Here is a 26,392-nt window from a genome sequence, read left to right on the forward strand (position 1 = left end):
TGGAATAAACATGAACAGTGTTTAAAAAATTACGGTTAAAACCCTTAATTAAAAACCTATTAATAGCTAAAACCACAGCACACCCTGACTGGTTCTTAAAAACCTCCTTCTTTAAAAATCTGCCTGAATGAAAAGATTTTAGCCTGCTGCTGGAAGGACAGCAAGGAAGGGGCTATTCTGGCTTCCCTGGGCAGGGAGTTCCAGAGAGGCAGCCACTGAGATAGAAGACCCGCTCTCTCGTTCCACCAACCAAGCCTGTGATGGAGGTGGGACCAAGAGGGCTTGTGAGGATCTCAGGGCCCAGGAAAGTTCACATAGCCAAATATCCTGGACCCGAATCATATAGGTCAAAACCAGCACTTTGAATTGTGACCAGAAACAAACTGGCAGTTAGTAGAGCTGTTTGACCGGGGAGGGGGGGGGGTGTCTGCTCCCTTTAGCCAGCCCCAGTTAGCAACCTGGCCACAGTCCTTTGAGTCTCTTTTTGGAGAGAAAAAGTGGAATATAAATAAACATAATAATAATTGGACCACCTGAAGTTTCTGAACACATTTTGAAGGAAGCCCCACATTGAGTCTGTTACACCAAACGGGATGTAACTAAGGCATGTTTCACCGCGTTCAGTTCTGGCATCTCAAGGAACACAAGTTTTAATTGTACCAAATCTGGTAGGAGGCACATGTAGTCCCTAGATCTGCAAAAATAGTCTACTCTAGTCTTCACTGACTGGCAGCAGCTCTTCAGGGTTTTTTTTTTTTTTTGTTCAGAAATCTTTCCCCAATGTATCTGGAGAGGTGATACCAAAACTAAGATCATTGCATCCACTGAACAACAGGCCTGGTACACACAAACTTTCACCTCTAAAATATTCTTGCAAATCTAGTTTTTATATTGCAAATAAGGTTCCATGACCAAAAAAAATATAGCTTTTGGCACAAAGAAATAATCAGAGTGTTATTGATTTGCACACTTACTGGTCTGAATTAGCTGCTAGTTTATTATGCTCGTGTATTGTTTCCTGGACAAACTCCTCAAGCATTCGGACATGGCTATCACTGGGGAAAAAGCAGGAAAGAACTTATTTTAGAAAATATATTGGAATCAATATAATATGGGAAAAATACAAATACAATCTGCCCATTAATTAAGGAACCTCAGATTAAATTCATATTGCAATTCACAAAGTCTTTGAACAGTCCTAGTGTAAATCACAAGAAGAAATACAAGGAAATTAGATAATCATGTGAGCTGAACAACAATTGAATAAAAGCACTCACTACTTAAATTTTTGAAAATTATAATAGTGAATTTAAATAAGACTCATTTCAATTCTCTTGATTAATTTGTTGTTGTGTGCATTCACATGGAAACACTAAGGGCCGCTCCGAGTCGCCTCTGGGCTGAGAGGGGCGGTATATAAATATAGTAAATAAATAAATAAGGTGAACTTATTATGGGGTTTTCCGGGGCTAAAAACAACGAAGTAGAGAATTGAAGCCTGAGCCATAGTACAATGCTCAAATCACTACACCACAAGGGCTCTGCTCAACTGATTACTCTCAAGGAAAAAGACTGTTTCCCACCTGTGGGTAAGTCTATTCAGACAGGCATGAGGGAGGACTTCAACATGTGTGCATTCACTGTTTTTACAACAAAAACATTTAACTATCACATTTATCCATTACATCACAATTCTGTAACAATAGGTCAGAATTGGGTCAGCTCGCCCAAAACACAGCATGAACATGAAATCCTGCAGGCATAATGAGAATTCATAAGGTTTCACTCACCTACAAAAAAGGGTGTATTAGCAATGTGAACAACACAAACCTCTTTGCATTAGTAATGCAGATTATCCGTCCTCTGTTTCCAACCCGGTCAGCATTCTCCACTAGCAAGGTTCGAGCCTCATGTTGGTATTCTGTTATTTTACAGAGTGCTTCTACTGCTGCTACTAAGCCATGAAGTATGCTACAGCATTCAGGATCTGCACGAGGATTGGGAGGTCCAACAGCTGCTAAAGCTGCCATTAACTGCATAAGAAAATAGAAGATTGTCTTCTTGGGAAATTGCAAACTTGGATCTTACAACTACTTTTCCAATATTAAAAAAGCACTGGAAACGTTTGATTACTTATTCCATGAAAATGCAAACACCAAAAAAATCAGTTCAGTGTTTTCCCTACAATGTTATACTGCAAACATATAAGCAAGCTGGCATTCTCCAGACAAGATATAGCTCATTCACTATAGTGTCTAGTATACTAATTCTCAGTGTTTGGTCTTGATGTTTCAAAGTCAGATTTCAAATCTCAGACTAACAGAATTTTCACCATGCTGGCTCGGGTTTAGAGTTTTGAAATTCAACACATACTGTATGTGGTATCAAAAGTAGAGAACCACTACCCTAACGTACTTGTGGAAAACTCCACATGTGTAAATCTAGCTGAACTTCTGTCAGCACTAGATTCCTAAATGGGACAGTCCAGAGACAGCTCTGCACCTACTAGATCGTAAGCTTCTAGCTTTTTCTTGTTAACGCTTTTCATCGCTACCCCTGGTCAGCACAAACTGGCAGAATTTTGGAAATACATTATTTCTATTAGCAACATACAAGTTGGTCATTTATTGTAGTCAAGGACAGAAACTGACTTGTCTGACATTCAATTTAAACTACCTTAATCTGGATCTAACCTTATGATTCTTCACTTTATTAAGAATTTTAAAAGCCTCAGAAGTTGGATGTTTTGTCTTATGCCTGTTATAACAGGCTGTGCTTTTCATTTAATTTTAGTTTGTTAAGTTATAATTCGTATTTATATGTTGGGTTGTATAAATTTTGTTAGCATGGCTGTATTGTTGTTGTATTCAGGCATTGAATGTTTGCCTTTTGTGTTTGGAATCCGCCTTGAGTAACTTTGGGGAGATAGAGCGGAATATAAATAAAGTTTTTTTAATTATTATTATTATTATTATTATTATTTATTACTTAATTATACCTCCTGCAGGTTCTGATCTTCTTGGTTCCAAGAGTTTAAGACATTTGCTCCAGAGTCACTTACAATGAAGTTTACCTGAAAGTTTATAAAACATAGTTTTAAAGCCTTCATATTGTGACAACATGCACTGCTTAAAAGCCATTTTGTGTGTTCAGGAAAAATATATAACATTATTAAGAACCTAAACAGAGCTACTAAAGTCCCTCTGAATTGAGGATACAAATATTGACGAATCCACAGAATCCTTTAACTTCAAAAGACAAGTAACAGTCACTTACTAGTTTTTTAAAAGGAAATATATCATACATTATTCTACAGTATTCCATTGATGATTCCACTGAACAGGTCCATAGTGATCTTGATATAGGAGCAAGAGGTATGATTCCTTGGGTCCGATTCTTTATTAACATATCAAACTCAACATGCTGTCTGCAAGATTCTGCCATATAGGGGCAGTGGTCAACTACAAAAGCTGTTTTGTGCGATTCTGAAAAGAGTTTCATTTTCTTTCTACAACAAATGGATACGAGAGTTAGAAAAAATGTTATGCATATTAAAACTACATCACTAAAAGAGCAAGAAAATCTCACAACTTGGGAAAGATGAGCAAGGCATTTAGATTAGATGTACAAGATGTCTTTATATAAACCGACACGTAGTATTTTAGACAGCGTTAAAGCATTAGGAAGAGACAACTGTTACCAAAATACCAAAATACAATACCTCAAACTAGATAATAAATTCCTAAATATTTATCTTATAAATTCTGAAATTAATAGGATGCAGTCCACTCTCAATTTACTGTGTACTTTGTTTGCAAAATGATTCATGGATCTTATCTGGATGAGTAGGTAACCCATTTCCCAACAGCCAATTAACCTGCAACAGTGAAATCCCATATATATGCAGCTAAAAGCAAAAACCCATCGAGCTTAGTAGAGTTTACTTCTAAAAGTGGCTATAAGATTACAAACTACAGCACAACTCCTTCTGATCATCTCTCTTTTTTTCAACGCTACCCTGGACAGAGAGAGAGGACACCTGAGCACTTCTCTTTCTACATGTCAGGTTTAGCAATTTTGCAGACCATTTTAGCATCAGTTGTTTCAGGATGACTTGGCTCGAGAGCAGTACGTGTGAAAAAGATCTTGGAGCCCTCGTGGACAACAAGTTAAACATGAGCCAACAATGTGATGTGGCGGCAAAAAAAACCAATGGGATTTTGGCCTGCATCAATAGGAGCATAGTGTCTAGAGCTAGGGAAGTCATGCTACCCCTCTATTCTGCCTTGGTTAGACCACAACTGGAATATTGTGTCCAATTCTGGGCCCCACAATTGAAGAGAGATATTGACAAGCTGGAATGTGTCCAGAGGAGGGCAACTAAAATGATCAAGGGTCTGGAGAATAAGCCCTATGAGGAGCGGCTTAAGGAGCTGGGCATGTTTAGCCTGAAGAAAAGGCTGAGAGGAGATATGATAGCCATGTATAAATATGTGAGATGAAGCTACAGGGAGGAGGGAGCAAGCTTGCTTTCTGCTTCCTTGGAGACTAGGACGCGGAACAATGGCTTCAAACTACAAGAAAGGAGATTCCACCTGAACATGAGGAAGAACTTCCTGGCTGTGAGAGCCGTTCAGCAGTGGAACTCTCTGCCCCGGAGTGTGGTGGAGGCTCCTTCTTTGGAAGCTTTTAAACAGAGGCTGGATGGCCATCTGTCAGGGGTGATTTGAATGCAATATTCCTGCTTCTTGGCAGGGGGTTGGACTGGAAGGCCCATGAGGTCTCTTCCAACTCTTTGATTCTATGATGAAAACGGTTTTGTCTAATGCTGTAACGCTATCATAACATGCAAATTATGACAAATAATTGGGGATAAGGGAATAAAAATATTCAAGAAGCCTAGTTGTTTTCTCTTGCTCTCAAGTTCCCATGATGTGAAGACACCATGCAAACAAGCACTTATGGCAACAACTATTGTTTGTCTTAGAATACCAAGCTCCATTGTGACTATCCTCATCATATATGTTCATACCCCGTTTTGCTCTCTTGACCGAAAGCTGTATCATTTACTGATGCTGAAAAGACAGCAGCCAAGAAGAACACGTTTCTGAATTAGACTGAATTCCTTACTGCCGTCCGTTTCTTTTCTGGGAAAGCCGTTCCTCGGTCCTTCAAAACCTTCCTCTTTCCCCGGAAGAGGAAGCGAGGGGCAGGGGCGGGAGCTCCTCGCGCCTGCGCTGAAGTCTGGCCAATCAGCACCCTCGCCGCTCTGGGGCCCCACCCCCACGGAGCAAGCGCTACCTATTGGACCTAGAGCTAGGAAACTGAAAGAGCGACGACCCAAACTTCTGGTGAAGGAGATTCCTGTTCATTTTGTACTGCTAGACTAGGCATGGCCAAACTTTTGGAGACATGCAGCTGTGATAGAGCAGTCCTGGGTTATTTATTTATCGTGTCAGGAGCAGACCAAACAGTTGCATTACATTTTTAAACAAACAAACAAACAAACAAACAGATCACAAAGTTTGCAAGCTTGATAGTTGGTTAAATGTCCTTTGGTTCTTGTGGGTTTTTTCGGGCTATATGGCCATGTTCTAGAGGCATTTCTCCTGACGTTTGTCCTTTGACCAGTATGTCCTTTGACCAAATGTCCTTTGACCAGTAGCTGGCCACTTGGAGTGCCTCTGGTTTTGCTGCAAGAAGGTCCTCCATTGTGCATGTAGCAGGGCTCAGGTTGCATTGCAGCAGGTGGTCTGTAGTTTGTATTGTCGAAGGCTTTCATGGCCAGAATCATTGGGTTGTTGTTGGTTTTTTCGGGCTGTATGGCCATCATCTAGAGGCATTCTCTCCTGACATTTCGCCTGCATCTATGGCAGGCATCCTCAGAGGTAGTGAGGTCTGTTGGAACTAGGAAAAAGGGTTTATTTATCTGTGGAATGACCAGGGTGAGACAAAGGACTCTTGTCTGCTGGAGCTAGGTGTGAATGTTTCAACTGACCACCTTGAGTAGCATACAATGGCCTGACTGTGCCTGGAGCAAACTTTTGTTGAGAGGTAATTAGATGTCCCTGCCTGCTTCCTCTCTGTTGTTGTGCTGTTGCAATTTTAGAGTTTTTTTAATACTGGTAGCCAGATTATGTTCATTTTCAGGGTTTCCTCCTTTCTGTTGAAATTGTCCACATGCTTGTGGATTTCAATGGCTTCTCTGTGTAGTCTGACATGGTGGTGGTGAGAGTGGTCCAGCATTTCTGTGTTCTCAAATAAAATGCTGTGTTCTCAAATAAAATTTCCTAGTTCCAACAGACCTCACTACCTCTGAGGATGCTTGCCATAGATGCAGGCGAAACGTCAGGAGAGAATGCCTCTAGACCATGGCCATACAGCCCAAAAAAACCGACAACAACCCGGTCTGTAGTTTGCTCTTCTCCGCACTTGCATGTCATGGATTCCACTTTGTAGCCCCATTTCTTAAGATTGGCTCTGCATCTCGTGGTGCCAGAGTGCAGTCTGTTCAGTGCCTTTCAAGTCGCCCAGTTTTCTGTGTGCCCAGGGGGGAGTCTCTCATTTGGTATCAGCCATTGGTTGAGGTTCTGGGTTTGAGCCTGCCACCTTTAGACTCTCGCTTGCTGAGGTGTTCGAGCAAGTGTCTCTGTAGATCTTAGAAAACTATGTCTGGATTTAAGTCGTTGGCGTGCTGGCTGATACCCAAACAGGGGATGAGCTGGAGATGTCTCTGCCTTGGTCCTTTCACTATTGGCTGCTACTTCCCGGCGGATGTCAGGTGGTGCAATACCGGCTAAGCAGTGTAATTTCTCCAGTGGTGTAAGGCGCAGACACCCTGTGATAATGCGGCATGTCTCATTAAGAGCCACATCCACTGTTTTAGTGTGGTGAGATGTGTTCCACACTGGGCATGCGTACCCAGCTGCTGCAATGCAACCTGAGCCCTGCTACATGCACAATGGAGGACCTTCTTGCGACAACACCAGAGGCACTCCAAGTGACCAGATACTGGTCAAAGGACATTTAATCAACTACCAAGCTTGTAAACTTTGTGTTTTGTTTGTTTGGTTAAACAATACAATGCAACTGTTTGGTCTGACACGATAAATATATAAAACGCCCAAATTGGTCCATCAGGTGCTCTGCTATGGCTGACTTCTCTTGCTGAATTAGTCTGCAGTGCCTTCCATGTTCCATGATTCGTGTTTGGTGTACCTTATGTAGACTTGTCCACAGCTGCATCGTACATGGCCGACTCTGGCCAAGCCCCACCTTCTTTAGGGAAACCCAGAGTGGGCGGAGCCAGAAAGAGACGTCTGGAGGCATCACGTGCCCTATTGCCCACCTCCTCTTCCTGAAGGAATGCGCAGTGTGATTAGGCATTCTTCTCGCGATGTTTGAGAGCCAAAGCAAATGCGATAGGCGGTTCCCATGCACTCCCTCCACCAAGTTCTCGCGATAGCTGCATACGTGAATGTTCCAATCCTCCCTGAGCCGGCGGAGAGAGGCGGTTGGGCGCCTTGAAGCCGTTCTCGTTTCCTCTCTCCATCTTTAAAAAAATAATAACCTACCTTGCAGGCCTCTCATGGGGCCTCTCGGAAGGCCGGCGCCTCTTCCGCCTTTCCCTCGCACCTCCACCTCCGTTTAGGGAAGCGGGTGAAGGGACCACCGCCGCTGCTGCCGTCTTCCACATCCTCCAGGTTGGGAGGAATGACCTCCGGGCCCCATCGGTAAGTGCGCCTGCCTTATAGCCCTGCCTCCGCGCGCTGGGAGAGCAGAGCCGGGGTTGCCGAGCCCTGATTGGCTGGAAGGAAGTGTGGCGGGGGGGGGGGGGGGAGGCTCAGCGCTCCCTGGGTGAAGGAGAGGCTTCTCTTCCGAAATAGTGGCTCCTCTTGACAGGGGCCATGAAGGCCTGGCGAAAGGGACGCTCCTCCTAAGGGAATAAGACATACTGAAGGCTGCAAGCACCCTCATTTCCAAGCCATTTCCCCATTCTAGACCGTGTCAGAAATGAATTTGGCTTCAAGGAAAGCTTGCCCAGTATGTGAGCTAGCATAATTCGGGCTCCTCCCATCATCAACTGGGCTGGATTCGTTGATAGTGCCAGTTGATAGTGCCCTAAACGGTTCCGGCCCAAGCTACCTATCCGATCGCATCTCGGCCTATTTATTTATTTATTTATTATTACACTTGTAAACCGCTAATATCTCAGCCTAAGTCGGCGACTCATTGCGGTTTACAACATCTAAAAACAACAATATTCAATTTAAAACATAAAAACACACATAAAATAAAGAATTATTGGGCCACCAATAACAATCCAAATGCATCTCGTAACTGGAATCACAATCCAAATTCGTCGTCTGTAATTACCAATCCTTAATCATCAAAATTCGTTTCGTCGGATTATCCGAATGCTTGTTCAAACATCCATGTCTTTAGTTTTTTCCGAAACGCCATCAGCGAGGGGGCTGACCTTATCTCTTTAGGGAGGGTGTTCCAAAGCCGAGGGGCCACCACAGAAAAGGCTCTGTCTCTTGTTCCCGCCAGCCGCACCTGTGAAGCCGGCGGGATAGAGAGCAGGGCCTCCCCAGAAGATCTTAGGGTCCTGGCAGGCTGATAGGCTGAGATGCGTTCGGATAGATAAGTTGGGCCAGAACCGTTTAGGGCTTTAAAGGCCAACGCCAGCACTTTGAATTGAGCCCGGTAGCAGATCGGCAGCCAGTGGAGCTGGTACAGCAGAGGAGTTGTGTGCTCCGTGTGCCCCACTCCTGTTAGTATCATGGCTGCCGCCCGTTGGACTAATTGGAGCTTCCGGACTGTCTTCAAAGGCAACCCCACGTAGAGAGCGTTGCAGTAATCAAGGCGGGATGTAACCAGAGCGTGGACTACCGTGGCCAAGTCAGACTTCCCAAGGTACGGTCGCAGTTGGCGCACAAGTCTTAACTGTGCAAATGCTCCCCTGGTCACCGCCGAAACCTGGGATTCCAGGCTCAGCGATGAGTCCAGGATCACACCCAAACTGCGAACCTGCGTCTTCAGGGGGAGTGCGACCCCGTCCAACACAGGTTGTAACCCTATACCCTGTTCGGCCTATGAACCCACCAGGACTTTGAGATCTTCCGGGGAGGCCCTGCTCTCGATCCCGCCAGCTTCACAAGCACGGCTGGCGGGGACGAGAGATAGGGCCTTCTCGGTGGTGGCTCCCCAGCTGTGGAACTCCCTTCCCACAGACATTAGATTAGCACCATCTCTAATGGTATTCCGCAAGAAAGTAAAGACCTGGTTATTTGTGCAGGCGCTCAAATAATTATTTATTTATTTATTTATTTATTTGCTTCATTTCTATACCACATTTTTCAGCCCAGCAGGCGACTCAATGCGGTTTACATGGTACAAATTATCACAACAATGTCAGTGCAATTAAAAAACACAACAAATGTAACAACAGGATCAACAACACCGATCCACAGCAATTAACAAACAACATAAAACAAACATAGCGCCTCAGTGAAATCAGATCCGATCTCATAATCCTTGTGCCATTCCTATGCACAATTTAGTGCAATGAGTGGTAATGACATAGGAATGGAACAATAAATGACGAATCTGGATCGTGTTTTTTTAGTGATGCGACGCTAGTGAATGGTTATTATAGTAATTATGTACTAACTGTGTATTAGATTAGGCTGTTAACTGTTTTTTATATTGATGCATTGAATTTTGCTGTTTTTGTGTGCTGTTAACCGCTGTGAGTCACCTCCGGGCTGAGAACAGCGGTATAGAAGTAAATAAATAAATAAATAAATTTAGATGTGTTGGATTGGATTAGTTATTGAGTGGCTGCTCCATACTTGTGTAAGTGTTATGAATAACTTTCCCACATTTAGAATCATAGAATCAAAGAGTTGGAAGAGACCTCATGGGCCATCCAGTCCAACCCCCTGCCAAGAAGCAGGAAGACGCAGGTTCACAGCTTGGGAGTGATCCTGGACTCATCGCTGAGCCTGGAACACCAGGTCTCAGCGGTGGCCGGGAGAGCTTTTGCACAATTAAAACTTGTGTGCCAGTTGCACCTGTACCTTGGGAAGTCAGATCTGGCCACAGTGGTCCACGCTCTTGTTGCATCCTGAATAGATTACTACAACACACTCTACGTGGGGTTGCCTTTGAAGACTGCTCGAAAATTTCAATTAGTCCAGCGGACGGCAACCAGATTACTCACCGGAGCATCATACAGGGAGCATACTACCCCTCTGTTGTCAGCTCCACTGGCTGCCGATCCAGTTCCAAGCACAATTCAAAGTGCTGGTTTTGACCTACAAAACCCTATACGGTTCAAGCCCAGTGTATCTGTCCGAACGCATCTCCCTCTACGTCCTGCCTCGGAGTTGGTGGAGACAAGGAGCAGGCAGGGGCGGCTTGTCCATTACGTGAAGTAAGCGGTCGCAGAACACTTTTTTTTTGCCAGGGGCGCAGAGGCATCTCTGTAAATGCCCCTCGACTGCCACTTGAGGAGCACCCCCTCAGCTCACAACAGCCCTAGCAGTCTGGGGGGAGCCTCAGCTTTCTTGCCTCGCTGCCGGGCGATCCTCTTCCCAAAGGGGCCAGGCCCTTGAGCCTTGCCTAGCCCCTCTCATTCCTGCTCCACCCGGCCACCGGGTGCGCGAGCAGAGCCGACGCTCAATCATTCTCTGGGTTTGATCCCTTCCCCATGACTGGCTACCTTTCCCGATCCCCCGGCGCTCCACCCGCCTCCTCTCCTCTTCCCAATCTGCGGGTGGACCAAGGGGCAGAGCAGCCGCGCCTGGCCCGCTTTAGGTCCAGAGGTGTGTCTGAAGACCCCAGCGTGCGCACCAAAAGTCGCCTCTTCTCCTGCCTTTCTCTTCAGCCATTGGGACCAAGAGAGAGAGAGAGAGAGACCTTCCGGCTGGAGGTATCTCCCACCTCCGCTCCCTCCATTGTTTTTGCACCTACCTTCAGGAAAGGTGGGCTTCTCCATCTCTCTCTCTCTCTCTCTCTCTCTTTCTCTCTCGGTCCCAATGGCTGAGGAGAAAGTCAGGAGAAGAGGTGACTTTTGGTGCACACGCCGGGGTTTTCAGGCACGCCTCCGGACCCAAAGCGGGCCAGGCAAGGGAGCAAATGCGGCAAGGTGAACTATTACTGGGATGTATAGTTCATCTACAATCAAAGAGCATTCCGAACTCCACCAATGATGGAATTGAACCAAATATGGCACACACAACTCCCACGACAAACAGAAAATATATATCAATGATTGGTTGGGGGGGGGGGGCAAAATACTGTTTGCTTACCATTGAAAATTACTTAGGGCTGCCTCTGGGAGCAGGGCCTTCTCGGTGGTGTCCCCTCACCTGTGGAATTCACTCCCCGGGGAAATTAGGTCATCGACATCCCTCCTCTCTTTTAGAAGGAAATTAAAAACATGGATATGGGACCAGGCTTTTGGGTAATCTAACAGATAGACAAAGGACAATGACATCTAGAATTGATAGGATTTGACAATGTGGAATGAATTTGCGGACTCTCAGCTGGCGAACGCTGAGCACTAGATTGGTTTTATGGATTATGATGTATAATTGATTGTTTTAACTGTTTATAATTGCTGTTTATATATGTTTTATATTACTGTTGTGTTGGCATCAATTTGTGCCTTTTGTAAGCCGCCCTGAGTCCCCCCTTGGTGGTTGAGAAGGGCGGGGTAGAAATGCGCGAAATAAATAAATATTGCATTCAAAGTACCCTTGACAGATGGCTATCCGGCCTCTTCCAAAGAAGGAGCCTCCACCACACTCCGGGGCAGAGAGTTCCACTGCTGAACAGCTCTCACAGGAAATTGTTCCTAATGCTCAGGTGGAATCTCCTTTCCTGTGGTTTGAAGCCATTGTTCCATGTCCTAGTCTCCAGGGAAGCAGAAAACAAGCTTGCTCCATCCTCCCTGTGGCTTCCTCTCACATATTTATACATGGCTATCCTATCTCCTCTCAGCCTTCTCTTCTTCAGGCTAAACATGCCCAGCTCTTTAAGCCGCTCTTCATAGGGCTTGTTCTCCAGACCCTTTATCATTTTAGTCGCCCTCCTCTGGACACATTCCAGTTTGTCAATATCTCTCTTGAATTGTGGTGCCCAGAATTGGACACAATATTCCAGGTGTGGTCTAACGAAAGCAGAATAGAGGTGTAGCATGACTTCCCTAGATCTAGACACTATGCTCCTATTAATGCAGGCCAAAATCCCATTGGCTTTTTTTGCCGCCACATCACATTGTTGGCTCATGTTTAACTTGTTGTCCACAAGGACTCCAAGATCTTTTTCACATGTACTGCTCTCGAGCCAGGCATTATCCCCCATTCTGTATCTTTTCATTTCGTTTTTCCTGCCAAAGTGGAGTATCTTGCATTTGTCACTGTTGAACTTCATTTTGTTAGTTTTGGCCCATCTAATCTGTCAAGATGGTTTTGAATCCTGCTCCTGTCCTCTGGAGTATTGGCTACATCAAAGCAGGATGGAGCCTTTGGAATTATCAACTAGAGAAGTCCTCGGCTTCCCTCAACTATATTTCCCAGAATTCTGCAGAAGCAAGAATTGGCCTCCATTCTATAAATTGGCCTCCATTCTATAAAGCTGGTGGCCTCCATTCTATAAAGCTGGTGGGAAAATATCCTTAATATTTATTCCTGCATGGCACCTCAGGAGTGACAGAATGGTGTTAGTATTATATAACAAGCTCCATGTCTGTTGTGTTTTATTTTTTAGAAATGAGTTGCACAATTGAAAAGGCACTTGCAGATGCAAAAGCTCTGGTGGAAAGATTGAGAGAACACGACAATGCAGCAGAAGCTTTGATTGAACAAACCACAGCTCTCAATAAACGAGTAGAAGCAATGAAGCAGGTTTGCATATATTTCCTCTAATTTTTATTTATTTATTTCGAACATTTTTACCCTGCCCTTCTCACCCCTAGGGGGACTCAGGGCGGCTTCCAAATGGCAATAATTCAATGCCGCATCATAAAATACAAAATGGCATATATAACAATTAAAAAACATGAACATTAATAAATAAAGATTAAAACAGTATACTTACATGATCCATTTAGCTATTGTCTGTCTAGTGGCTATAATAGCCTGAATGTGTCAATAACTGGGGGGAAAACACAACTGTAGGAGTATTTATGCTTGCTCCAACTAGTTGATATTGTGCTTTTAGTTTGCACACTATAATCATGTGGATTCTGCTGTGAGCAACTGAACTGTTCATTTTACTTCTTTTCTCTTCTGTTTCACTATTTCTTTTCTTTGATGGTTAAGAGGGATTGACTCATCTTGGTGTGTTGTTGACTGTTAACAGTTTTGGAAATGTTTCTTGATACTTAATGCATATTGTGATTAGATATGATAGTGGTATTCTAGTGTAAATAATGTGGTTGATCCTTTAAGCTTGAAATGATTGTGCTTGATTCAGCATGAATTTACAGAAGGTATTAGTATACCTACCAACTAGCATACCTGCTGAAATATACTTCAGCTAATTGACACAAAAAGGCAAATCTTTCATTTTAAAAAATCTAGCCTCTTTGTCCCTGTGTACCTTCAAGTTTTTTCAGCTTATGATGAGCCTAGGATAAATGTGTCATGGGGTTTTCCTTACAAGAGCTATTTGCCTTTGCCTCCCTCTGAGGCTGAGAGACTGTGACTCGCCTAGAGCAGAGGCAGTGTGTTTCTATGGCCAAGTGGGGATTTGAACCTAGATCTCCAGAGTCCAAGATTCAAACCACTATACCATGTTGGCTCTTTACTTGGTGGAATTCTAACCTAGGTGACAATGAAACTGTTGATAAACCTGTTTTGTTTTTCTCTTGGCCTACTTGGCACCAAGTGTTTCCTATGCACCGAATTTTGTAGACCTTTGTATGTGGCAGATGTATTTGTATTACCAAGAGATATTGCCCTTTTCATCTTCCACTCTATTCCTGCAGTGCCATAATAGTGTCTGGGCCTATTTTCTCTTTGTCCCTTTTGTTAATTGCATATAATAATAATAATAATAATAATAATAATAATAATACTAAAATCATCATCATCTTTATTTGTACCCCGCTACCATCTCCTCAAGGGACTCAGTGCGGCTTACATGAGGCTGAGCCCACAATACATCAATACAATCAATAACAAACACAATACAAGGCAATTAAAATAAATCTCATACACAAATAGCATGAACATTAAACAAGGTACAGTGCACATTTAAAATCTATGGCTGAGCCAAATGTAATTGAAGTTTAAAAATAATGCTGGCCATGAACAAGATAAAGGAGGTGAGGCGTTGATGGAGACATACAAGCAGTCCTAGATCTGTATAAAGTGCTTTTGGAGGACATCAAGCTAAGGGTTCATTATTCTGGGAAGGCACACTGGAACAACCACGTTTTCAAGCTCCTCCTAAAGACTGCCAGAGATGGGGCATGCCTGATGTCCTTAGGGAGTGAGTTCCAGAATCAAGGGACCACCACCGAGAATGCCCTCTCTTTTGTCCCCACCAATCGTGCTTGCTATGCAGGTGGGAGCATGAGTAGGGCCTCTTCAGATGATCAAAGAGATCGTGTGGGTCACGCAGGTAGGCAGGTCTTTGTAGGTAAGAACCTGCACCTTGAATTGGGTACGGAAAATGAATGGCAGCCAGTGGAGCTCCTTAAACAGGAGGGTTGACCACTCCCTGTAAGGAGCACCAGTTAACAACCTGGCCGCCGCCCGTTGGACCAACTGAAATTTCTGAGCCGTTTTCAAGGGCAGCCCTACGTAGAGTGCACTACAGTAGTCCAATCTGGAGGTGACTAAGGCATGGACCACCCTGGCCAGATCCGCCTTCACGAGGTATGGTCGCAGTTGGCGCACAAGTCTTAATTGTGCAAAGGCCCTCCCGGCCACTGCCAACGCCTGAGCCTCAAGCGTAAGTGATGAGTCCAGGAGGACACCCAAACTGCGGACCTGTGACTTCAGGGGGAGTGCAACCCCGTCCAACACAGGTTGCCACCCTATACCCTGGTCTGGTTTACAATCAACCAGGAGGACCTCTGTCTTGTCGGGATTAATCTTTAGCTTATTCCTCCACATCCAGATAGCCACAGCAGCCAGACACTCGTCCAGCACCTGAGGAGCATCCTTGGAGTTAGGTGGAGAAGAGTAGTGGAGTTGCGCGTCATTTGCGTAGAGATGGCACCCAACTCCAAAACTCCGGATGACCTCTCCAAGCGGTTTCATGTAGATGTTAAAAAGCATGGGAGACAGAATGGAATATTTCGGGGACCCCACAAGTCAAAAGCCAGGGGTCCAAGCAGGTGTCTCCCAGCTTCACCATCTGGGATCGACCCTCCAGGAAGGACCGGAGCCACGACAAAGCCGTGCCCCCAAGGCCCATCCTGGAGAGTCGTCCCAGAAGGATACCATGATCAATGGTATCGAAAGCCTCTGAGATGTCCAAGAGAGCCAACAGAATCACACTCCCCCTGTCCAGCTCTCTGCGGAGGTCATTCACCAAGGCGACCAAAGCCGTCTCGGTGCCGTGGCCAGGTCTGAAACCAGACTGTGGTGGTTCTTCTGCTGCGGGAACTCCTCTCTCTCTCCCCCCTCCTCCGGTTCGGCAGGTGGGGGCGTTGCTCCAACAATCGATCCCCAAAGGCAGCAGACTATATAGTTGTTCTGTCTGCATTTAATAATCATTATTGTTGTTATTATAATTTTCATCTGTTACCTGCCTCTCCTAAAGGCTCAACATGGGATGCAACACAGTCAGAACATCTCAACAAAATACATATATCAAAACACAGGGTACAAAGATCAACATATGGCAGCAATGGAATGCAGATTATTCAGTTGATTAGGTGAGCCTGAAGAGATAGGTCTTCAGTTGTATCTTTAATTTTGACAGCTCATTTAGCCGCTCAAGCCCTTCTGGCAGGTCATTCCACAGTCTTGGGGCTGCCAATGAAAAAGACCTCTGTGTGACAGTTGTCGGCCAGGTTTTGGCTAGTTGAAATAAACATCCCTCAGAGAACCTCAAAGTCCTAAGGGGCGGATTGTGTGGGAGAAGGCGATCCTGGGTAACGTGGGCCCAAGGCATGTAGGGCTTTAAAGGTTTTGTAGTTTTCAGTGGAACTATAGCTGATCACTCAAACGTTTAATACGTTTTATATTTCACTGAATATGCCATACAATGAGGCATATGATAATCAGAAAAACACGATCCCTTCCATGTATGTATGCATAAAGATTTTTGTTCTGAAAATGGATTTTGCAATAACTGCTATCAATGCTGGGTTTAACACAAAGGAAAAACTTGTACATGTTCAAGGTTTTATTTCTGAATTAAAATAAAAACAAACTACATCCCTGTGTAAAATCTACAAGGAGCTTTTGAAAAATCACTTTTCTTTTTAAACAGACAATTGCAGCACTGTGGACTGTTTGAGAAAGCAGGGCTGTCATTCTCTTGGACATCTGGCTCTAGTTATGCTGCTTGTTGTATTTAAGGTTCTATTTATTTTTATTTTGAGTAGGCTACATTTTGCTGTTGTGTAAGTGTGACATCCTTCTTACCTTCTTCTACCTTTAACAAATCTTTGTTAATTTCAGTACCAGGAAGAAATTCAAGAACTTAATGAAATAGCAAGACATAGACCCCGCTCTTCTTTGGTATTAGGTATCCAGCAAGAAAACAGACAGATAAGGGAACTTCAACAAGAAAATAAAGGTTAGTTGAAATTTGATCGAACCATGTCTGATTAACTTGTATGCTGAACACATCATCACAAGTGAGATTGGTGGGGATGAGGAGCAGGGCCTTCTCGGTGGTGGCCCCTCACCTGTGGAATTCACTTCCCAGGGAAATTAGGTCATCGACATCCCTCCTCTCTTTCGGAAGGAAACTAAAAACATGGATATGGGACCAGGCCTTTGGGTAATCTGGCAGATAGACAAAGAAGAATGACGACTAGAAATGATAGGATTTGATAATGTGGAATGAATTTACGGATTCTGAGCTGGCGAATGTTGATCATTAAATTGGTTTTATTGATTATGATATATAACTTGCTTGTTTTAATTGTTTATAATTGCTATTGATACATGTTTTATCTTATTGTTTGTTGTTGGCATCGAATTGTGCCTTTTGTAAGCCGCCCTGAGTCCCCCCTCGGGGGTTGAGAAGGGCGGGGTAGAAGGGCGCGAAATAAATAAATAAATATACATAAAGGAGGGTTATACACGAAGGAGGCACGAACATTGGAGGAAGGAACATCAACAATTTAAGATATGTCGACAACACCATACTGCCAACAGAAACTAGCAAAGACTTGGAACAATTACTGAACAAAGTCAAGGAATAAAGTGCAATCTTTAAAAAAATTTAATGATCAGGGACAATTCACATCGTTTTAAAGTAGACAATGAAGACATTGAAATGGTTCCATAGCTTGGCTCGATCATTAATCAGAATGGAGACTAAGCAATCAGAAAAACACCAGGATTTGGAAGAACTAGGCAAGATCCTGAGTCTTAAAGATATATAATTGAATACTAAGATTAAGACTGTCCCAGCCATCATATTTCTCATTTCTGTGTGTGGTTGTGAAAGCTGAATGGTGGAAACTGATAAGAAGAGAATACATTTGAGAAAAGTTATATGGAAAATACAGGGATACCATGGACTGACAAAAAGACATAAATACCATATTTTCCGGCCTATAAGGCGACTTTTTAAACCTTGAAAATCCTTTCAAAAGTTGGGGGTCGTCTTCGTCTTCCAGATGTTCACAATATTTACTGAAGTGCAAACTAAATATTTTTATATGACAGAAGTTTAACTTGAAAGCTCTTATTTACCCAGGGCCCCCCTTCCTCTTTTCTGATCCCTTTTCCCCTTTTAACAATTAAACATCACCTGGCTGTATTCTTGAGAAACTCTAAAACAATTCAAGCTGTCACAGTGATTTAAGGTCGAAGACAAGTCAATATGTGACCCAGTAAACATGTGCCATTCCAAATGCTACATTTCTGATGGATTAGGGTCCAGTCTGCCCCTCTCTTCTGATAGGAGATCCTGATTTATAAAGACTGCATATAGATAAAAATTCTAGAAATGTTTTACCTTCACTTCAGTACTCATAATACAAAGCCTGATTTCTATTTGCATGCAAACTTCTGTGTCAACATAAATGTAATCTGAACAATTTAAAGTCTGCTTTCATACTTGCCAGCATGATGTAAAGGACCCAGAGTGTAAATGAAATTCAAGGGAGGAAGAACAACTGTAATGTACAATGTAATGTACAATGTCCCTCTCATAGGTACCAGCATTTCATAAGCATTTGAATTAAAATTACCATATTGAAATAAAATTTGATTTGGTGTGCATTGGAAGAGAGGTGGTCTTATATGGCAAGTATATCCCAAAATCTATATTTTAACTGGAAATGTTGGGGGTCGTCTCATATGCCCAGTTGTCTTATACGCCGGACAATACGATAACTGTCCATAAAAGCCAAGGTGACAAAACTGTATAATTTTAGCTATACCATGAGAAAACATGACTCACTAGAAAAGACAACAATGCTCAGTAAGGTAGAAGAAAGCAAGAAAGAAGGAAAACTACATTGCAGATGGATAGATTCAATCAAGGATGCTATAGCTATAGTCTGCAATACTGGGGTTGATGATGGGATCACTTGGAGGTCTCTCTCATTCATGATTGAAGTTGACTTAATGGCAGTTAACAACAATGGATATTTGATCAAAAAAGTCCAATTCTGCACTGTTTATCTTTACACTTTGGAATCGTGTAGCCTTCCAGATGCTGCTGGAATGCAGTTCCCATTTAGTCAATCACTGAGTCCCAAGGTCTCATTAACATTAAAATATATCATTGCTACAATCAGGTACCTATGTACTAACGATCTTTCACATCTCTGATACTCCGCTACATTGTAAAGCCATGAAAGTGTCTTAAAAAGTAGGTGTGTGTTAGGTATTATGCACTGCACAGCATCAGAAACTGAAGTGAATTTCAGACACCCAAAATCTTCTAGTAATTGTATTCTACAAATAGCTGTAGATGATTTATAGGTTAAGCACTGTGAGGATTATTGGCCAGCTTATTGTCATATATTTTGACAGAATTACGGACTTCTTTAGAAGAGCACCAGTCTGCTTTGGAGCTAATAATGAGCAAATACAGAGAGCAGATGTTTCGACTACTCATGGCCAGCAAAAAGGATGATCCGGGTATAATTACAAAGTTGAAAGAGCAGCATTCTAAGGTAATATGTCTTTAAAATATATGTAAACCTGTTTTATTGCATGATTCTGAAGACTTTTACTTTCTGTTTATACTTGTTTAAAGATAGTTACGTTGCTAACCTTTTCTAATTTTATCTTTTTCATTATAAAATAGACAGTGAGAGAGGGGTGACTTACACAGAAGAAGTAATGCATAGGAGAAAAGATGCTTAGGGATCTGACTTTCCCAATACTGTCATTTTGTTGCTACTTATTTACATTGGTTGGAGGGCTGCATATTTTTGTATCAATTCACACAATTATGCAGCGGTAAGCAAATCTGATTCCTGCAAATGAGTTTGGTGATAAATACCTCAGACATAGCTTGCCATAATGTCAGTTAATTCCCCAAGGATTGAATGGAAAACCTTTACCATTTAGACACATTATATAGCGTATTCAAGTGCTGGATTTGCTTAAAACAGTAGTTTTTTTAACTTGTATATATAGCAAAAGTGCTGGATTTGTGTAGTGCAGGGGTCCCCAAATTATGGCCTGCCAAGGGCACTTATCCGGCCCGCGGAGAAGGAGCGCCCCCCCCCCCACACACACACAGTGCCCCTCCCTTGGCTGGTTCACGTTATCCGTCAGGCCCGATGGGCAGCGTGAGCCAGCCAAGGGCAGGTGCTTTACGCGAGGTGCTTTTACACGCGAGTAGGCTGTGCGGGGCTGCTCCTCCCTTGGCAGGCTCACACTGCTCATCGGGCCCGATGGGCAGCGTGAACCAGCCAAGGGCAGCTGCTCCGCGCGGCCTACTCGCGCGTAAAGCACCTCGCGCTTAAAATACGGGGCGGCTCCTCCTTTGGCAGGCTCACGCTGCCCATCGGGCCGGATGGGCAGTGTGAGCCAGCCAAAGGCAGCTGCTCCGCCCGGCCTACTTGCGCGTAAAGCACCTCCCGCGTAAAGCACGGGGCGGCTCCTCCCTTGGCAGGCTCACGCTGCCCATCGGGCCCGATGGGCAGTGTGAGCCAGCCAAAGGCAGCTGCTCCGCACGGCCTACTCGCGCGTAAAGCACCTCGCAAGGTGCTTTACATGTGAGTAGGCCACTCGGGGCTGCTCCTCCCTTGGCAGGCTCACGCTGCCCATCAGGCTCTATGGGCAGCATGAGCCAGCCAAGGGAGGCTGCCCCGGCGCTCCATGCAGTCATGCCGGCCACATGACCTTGGAGGTGTCTATGGACAACACCGGCTCTTCGACTTAGAAATGCAGATGAGCACCACACCCCAGAGTCAGACACGACTGGACTTCATGTCAGAGGAAAGCCTTTAACTAGGAAAATTGTGGAAGATCCAGGGTAGGAGAAAGAACTCTTGTCTGTTGGAGGTAGGTATGATTGATTACCACCTTGATTACCATTTCATAGCCTGACAGTTTTTTGGGAGAATCCTTTGTTGAGAGGTGATTAGCTGGCCCTGATTGTTTCTTGTCTGGAATTCCCCTGTGTTTGGGTGTTGTTCTTTATTTACAGTTATTATTTTCGAGTTTTTTAAATACTGGTACCCAGATTTTGTTCAGACTAGAAATAGGAAGATTTCCCATTCTCTGCTACTGGAATTACTGCGTAAAGAGGGCTAGAAAGAACCCCCTCTAAGGGCCCTTCCACACAGCAAAATAAGATATGTGCATAGGAATTTTTTTATTGATTTAAAAAAAAATATATAGTTCAGCCCTCCAACGGTCTGAGGGACAGTGAACTGGCCCCCGGTTTAAAAAGTTTGAGGACCCCTGGTGTAGTGTGTCTTTTGTTGTATTGTATTTTTTTAAGATGATTACTGGAAATGGTGGCAACATATTTTAATACACACTAGTGTTTCCAAATAATTGTTTTGTTTTTCTGAGAGCTGATATCCCAAAAATATGATACACATTTAGAAAAGCATGAGTTGGGCAGACTTGTTTCTATAGTTTCTAAAGACATTTTGAATGATTTCTTTATTGTTCCTTCTGAACTGACATGCCATCTTTATTGTTAGATGCAGTGGGATGTTACAAGCTTCTGGTTTTAATTTACTCTTTGGTTTAGGAGTTACAAGTACATGTGGACCAAATCACAGAAATGGCAGCAGTAATGCGCAAGGCAATTGATATTGATGAACAGCTGGGTTGCAAAGAGCAGGAACGTATTTTTCAACTTGAGGTAAGTATCAGACTCCACAGAAATGCAGAATAAATAACATAGATCTAAAATGATAAAATAATGAGGAAGTGAGAAGCAGTGTGAGTGTTGGGCTATGACTCCAAAGACCAGAATTTGAATCCCTGCTCAGCCATAGAAACTCACTGCCTGACTTGGGGCACACCCTCTCAGCCTCAGAGAAAGGCAAAGGCAAATTCCCTCTAAACAGATCTTACTAAGCCAACTTCACAGTAGTCAGAAACAACATGAAGCCAAGTGAGAAATAGAAATACCATTCAGTATCTTCCTATTTCAGGTTTGTCTTTATTATAGTTCCACAAGCAGTGACTCATATTCACGGTAGCCTCCCCTCAAGGGATGGGATTTGAAGTTGAAAAACAGCTGTTCCTTTCCTGGTCAGCATCTACATGAGCCAGCCTCTGCATAACTATAAGGAGGGACTTGAAACATTAACTTTTTAACTAGCCTCAATTTATATTAACACTAAACTTGCAAAATTGCTTACCTAGGGCAGCATCCTGCCTGTACAGTTACCAACAGTGAGAAGCCCATAAGCCATTCATGATCACAGAAGCCCCTTATTTAGTCATGTAGGAACAGATATGCTGATTCTGATACTGGAAATGACATATAGATGTTATGATTGGCCTCTGATATATTTATTTTCTACTAGCTGTCCCCTGCCACGCGTTGCTGTGGCCCACATGGGGGTTCAGTGTGGGAGGTTTGGCCCAATTCTATCATTGGTGGTGTTCAGAATGTTCTGTGATTTTAGGTGAACTATAAATCCCAGCAACTACAACTCCCAAGTGTCAAGATTCTATTTTCCCCAAACTCCACCAGTGTTCACATTTCGGCATATTCAGTATTCTTGTAGAGTTTGGTCCAGATCCATCATTGTTTGAGTCCACAGTGATCTTTGGATGTAGGTGAACTACAACTCCAAAACCAAAGGACACTGCCCACCAAACCCTTCCAGTATTTTCTGTTGGTCATGGGAGAACTGTGTGCCAAGTTTGGTTCAATTCCACCATTGGTGGGGTTCAGAATGCTCTGTGATTGTAGGTGAACTATAAATCCCAGCAACTACAACTCCCAAATGTCAAGATTCTATTTTTCCCTAAACTCCACCAGTGTTCACATTTGGGCATATTGAGTATTAGTGTAGAGTTTGGTCCAGATCCATCATTGTTTGAGTCCACAGTGATCTTTGGATGTAGGTGAACTACAACTCCAAAACCAAAGGACACTGCCCACCAAACCCTTCCAGTATTTTCTGTTGGTCATGGGAGAACTGTGTGCCAAGTTTGGTTCAATTCCATCGTTGATGGGGTTCAGAATGTTATTTGATTGTAGGTGAACTACAAATCCCAGCAACTACAACTCCCAAATGACAAAATCAATTTTTTTGAGTGGAGAACATACATTGGGTTGTTAGGTGTATTGTGTCCAAATTTGATGCCAATTGCCCCAGTGGTTTTTGAGTTCCGTGAATACCACAAACGAACATTATAGTTTTATTTATATAGATATTTTATCTTACCCTTAGAAGCATACAATTTGGCAGTCTTAAATACTGTGATTTGTATGAAGTATTTTTCTTTCCTAAAACCCTCATTATTTGGTATATACAAATTTTCTTCCAGTGCATTCATAGTAATTTGAGTTTAAACTGGTTGATCCTATTGCTTCAAAGATACTCTGGAATGTAACTTGAGCCAACATACCTTTCAACATACTTATTTAATTGTATGTTTAGCTTAGAGAAAAGAAGGCTGGGAGGGGGCAAGCTTGTTTTCTGCTGCTCTGGAAACTATGATACAGAGCAGTGGATTCACATTGCAAGAAAAGAAATTCCATCTAACATTGCAAGAAAAGAAATTCCAGATGCAAGGCTTTTTCTATTTCTGCCCCTGCCTTATGGAATTCCTTGCCGCCCTATATGAGAGCCATGGGTGACTTAGGGCCTTTTACTCTAGCACAGTGATTCTCAACCTTGGGTCCCCAGATGTTTTTGGCCTTCAACTCCCAGAAATCCTAACAGCTGGTAAACTGACTGGGATTTCTGGGAATTGTAGGCCAAAAACATCTGGGGACCCCAGGTTGAGAACCACTGCTCTAGCACTTAAGACATGGCTTTTTACTAGAGCATTCGATCTCTTGTTAATTTTTGAATTCTGTATGTATGTATTTTATCTTTTACAATTTAGCTGTAAATCGCCTAGAGCATTCTCAGATGGAGGGCAATTAATAAGTAATTAAATATGATGATGATGATGATGATGGAGCCCCCGGTGGCACAATGGGTTAAACACTTGTGCCAGCAGGACTGAAGACCGACAGGTCGGAAGTTCGAATCTGGGGAGAGCACAGATGAGCTTCCTCTGTCAGCTCCAGTTCCCCATGTGAGGACATGAGAGAAGCCTCCCACAGGGCCTCCCCGGAAGATCTCAAAGTCCTGGTGGGTTCATAGGCAGAGATGCAGTCGGATAGGTAGCTTGGGCCGGAACCGTTTAGGGCTTTAAAGGCCAATGCCAGCACTTTGAATTCAGCCCGGTAGCAGATCGGTAGCCAGTGGAGTTGGAGCAACAGGGGGGTTGTATGCTCCCTGCGCTCCGCTCCTGTTAAAATCATGGCTGCCGAGCGTTGGACTAGTTGGAGCTTCCGAGCTGTCTTCAAAGGCAACCCCACGTAGAGAGCGTTGCAGCGTTTTTTTGAGATTTTAAACAGAGACTGGATGGCCATCTGTTTGTGTGTGTGTGTGCTTTGATTAAGTTTTCCTGCATGGCAGGGGATTAGAATGGATGGCCCATATGGTCTCTTCTAATTCTGTAATTCTATTATTCTACATAAATAGAACTTTACGTCTTACCTTCTAAAATATATCCTTTGAGGATTTGCCGTCTTTAATAAATATTTTCCATGCTTTGTCTTCTTATTAAAAAACCCAGTATTTTTCTTGATTACAGCAGGAAAACAAAGGACTGAGAGAGATCTTGCAGATAACCAGGGAATCATTCCTGAATCTTAAAGAAGATGCATCAGAAAGTACATCCCTGTCTGTATTAGTAACAAACAGCGACTTAAGCTTGAGAAAGAGTTGAAGATCCTATGGAGACTTTACACCCACTTGTCAAATTACTGTTTTTGTATATGCCATTGAGAAGTTAATGCATCCTAAATCTGATTCATTTGATACTTTTTATACCATGTACAGTACATTCAAATGACTTGTTTAAATTTGTCCTTCGTGTCCAATGTTAGTTTGCTGCCGTATTCGGACATTTGGGCTGCGTAGGTATTTATGGGGCACTTTGAATCCAATATTGACCACACACATTTCTCATGTATTAAGGAGTTAATGCCTCGTATCATGATTTTTAAAGGAGTCTGGGTGATGCAAGTTATCCTCCATTTTTATCTTCAAAAACCCGAGGAGTAGAAACTGGTTCCAGGTCACCAGTGCGTTTCATGGTTTAATAAGAACTTCAACCTGGCTTACCCTAGTCATCCACTGTAACCACTACTCCGTGCTAGTTGTCTTATATCAGCCTACAGTTTTCCTGACAATGGTACCTCTATTGGGGCTATTTAATTTACATAGGGCACATTCACCTAATTTATACGCATAAATGCTAAACATTTGAGTATCTTTCATTTTGGTTCTTGTGGGTTTTTTCGGGCTATAGAGCCATGTTCTAGAGGCATTTCTCCTGACGTTTCGCCTGCATCTATGGCAAGCATCCTCAGAGGTTGAGAAGGACCTTCTCAACCTCTGAGGATGCTTGCCATAGATGCAGGCGAAACGTCAGGAGAAATGCCTCTAGAACATGGCTCTATAGCCCGAAAAAACCCACAAGAACCTAGTGATTCCAGCCATGAAAGCCTTCGACAATACATCTTTCATTTTGATCTTTATTATTGATCCTGGTTTGTTTATGCCCGAGATGATCTCATAGTAAATATATATTTAAAATAAAGTGTTCCCAATTTAAATATGTGGTCTATTACCAAAACGGCATCAGTTTTGGAACTTTATTTTGTTTGGATGTATGAAAAAAAAAACTATTGAAATATAATTGACTGATGTATATCTCATTAGTGTTTATTACCAGACAATTTGATTTGTGCTCCAATGGAGAAAGAACTTCTGATTTTCCAAGAGATCAGTTTTGTATAACATCTTTTTTCCTTTTGGACAAGAGTGGAATTTCATGAAGCTTCTCCTTTTGTAACTTATAAAATATTTTTGTACATAGGAGTTCAACAAAAACTTATTTTCTTTATATTTGGAGTGTAAAGTAGTTAACTATTCCTCTTGCATTTGATACAGTCCTGTCAGAATGCAGTGTCTTCTCCCAGAGTCTTATTTTGTAAATGTGAAAATCTCCAATGTTGTAGAGTGAATGTTGTCGTTAATTCACCAGTAATTCTTTGGGGAGGAAAGCCTGAATAATGTAGGTGTATGTAATTGTGACTGTCTATCAGAAATCTTTGGTTGTGTAGGTATTATTTTTCGTTGTCCAAAGCAGCCTAGCTAATGTTGACTTTGAATAACTTTCCTTCTGTGTGGCATGACAAATTTCTTGCACTCATTTTTGTAATGCAGATGCTTGATGAGTGCAGAAGGGTGAGAATGCAACCTGTATAGTAAACTTATTTTTAACAGTAAATTGCGTTTTGGAAGTGCTTGAACCATTTCGGTTTGTCAAAAGTATGGTATCAACTGCAGAGTTTGTTTTACTATCTTTGCAATAGTCATCTTCGAATAGGCGTGTCAAACTCATTTTCACTGAGGGCCATCTCACCGTCATGGTTGCCTTCAAAGGGCAGGTTGTAATTGAAAAACGTATAAATGTTGCCCTGGCACTAAAAGCCTTGTGGGCCATATAGTAGGCCA

General features: G+C 43.0%; 2 protein-coding genes across 6 annotated transcripts in view; one reads left to right on the top strand and one right to left on the bottom strand.

The window, feature by feature from the left end:
- INTS13 (integrator complex subunit 13) overlaps positions 1–7,696 on the bottom strand; it is a 26,691-nt gene extending 18,995 nt beyond the window's left edge. For 2 of the 5 annotated variants that reach the window (XM_067468878.1, XM_067468877.1), the window contains exons 1-5: positions 7,575–7,696; positions 3,277–3,508; positions 2,999–3,073; positions 1,831–2,033; positions 975–1,055 (exon numbers count right to left, since the gene is read on the bottom strand). In XM_067468878.1, the coding sequence (XP_067324979.1) occupies positions 975–1,055; positions 1,831–2,033; positions 2,999–3,073; positions 3,277–3,508; positions 7,575–7,696 (713 nt within the window). The other 3 variants (XM_067468879.1, XM_067468880.1, XM_067468881.1) reach the window with 3 other exon arrangements.
- FGFR1OP2 (FGFR1 oncogene partner 2) lies at positions 7,644–25,141 on the top strand. Its single transcript, XM_060778246.2, has 6 exons — positions 7,644–7,733; positions 12,781–12,917; positions 16,656–16,773; positions 19,194–19,336; positions 21,379–21,492; positions 24,462–25,141. Exons 2-6 carry the CDS (start codon positions 12,783–12,785, stop codon positions 24,594–24,596), a joined length of 645 nt encoding a protein of 214 aa, XP_060634229.1. The 5' UTR covers positions 7,644–7,733; positions 12,781–12,782; the 3' UTR covers positions 24,597–25,141.
- The last annotated feature ends 1,251 nt before the right edge of the window (positions 25,142–26,392 follow it).

This window comes from Anolis sagrei, chromosome 5, assembly GCF_037176765.1.
Source record: "Anolis sagrei isolate rAnoSag1 chromosome 5, rAnoSag1.mat, whole genome shotgun sequence".
Lineage (NCBI taxonomy): Eukaryota > Metazoa > Chordata > Lepidosauria > Squamata > Dactyloidae > Anolis > Anolis sagrei.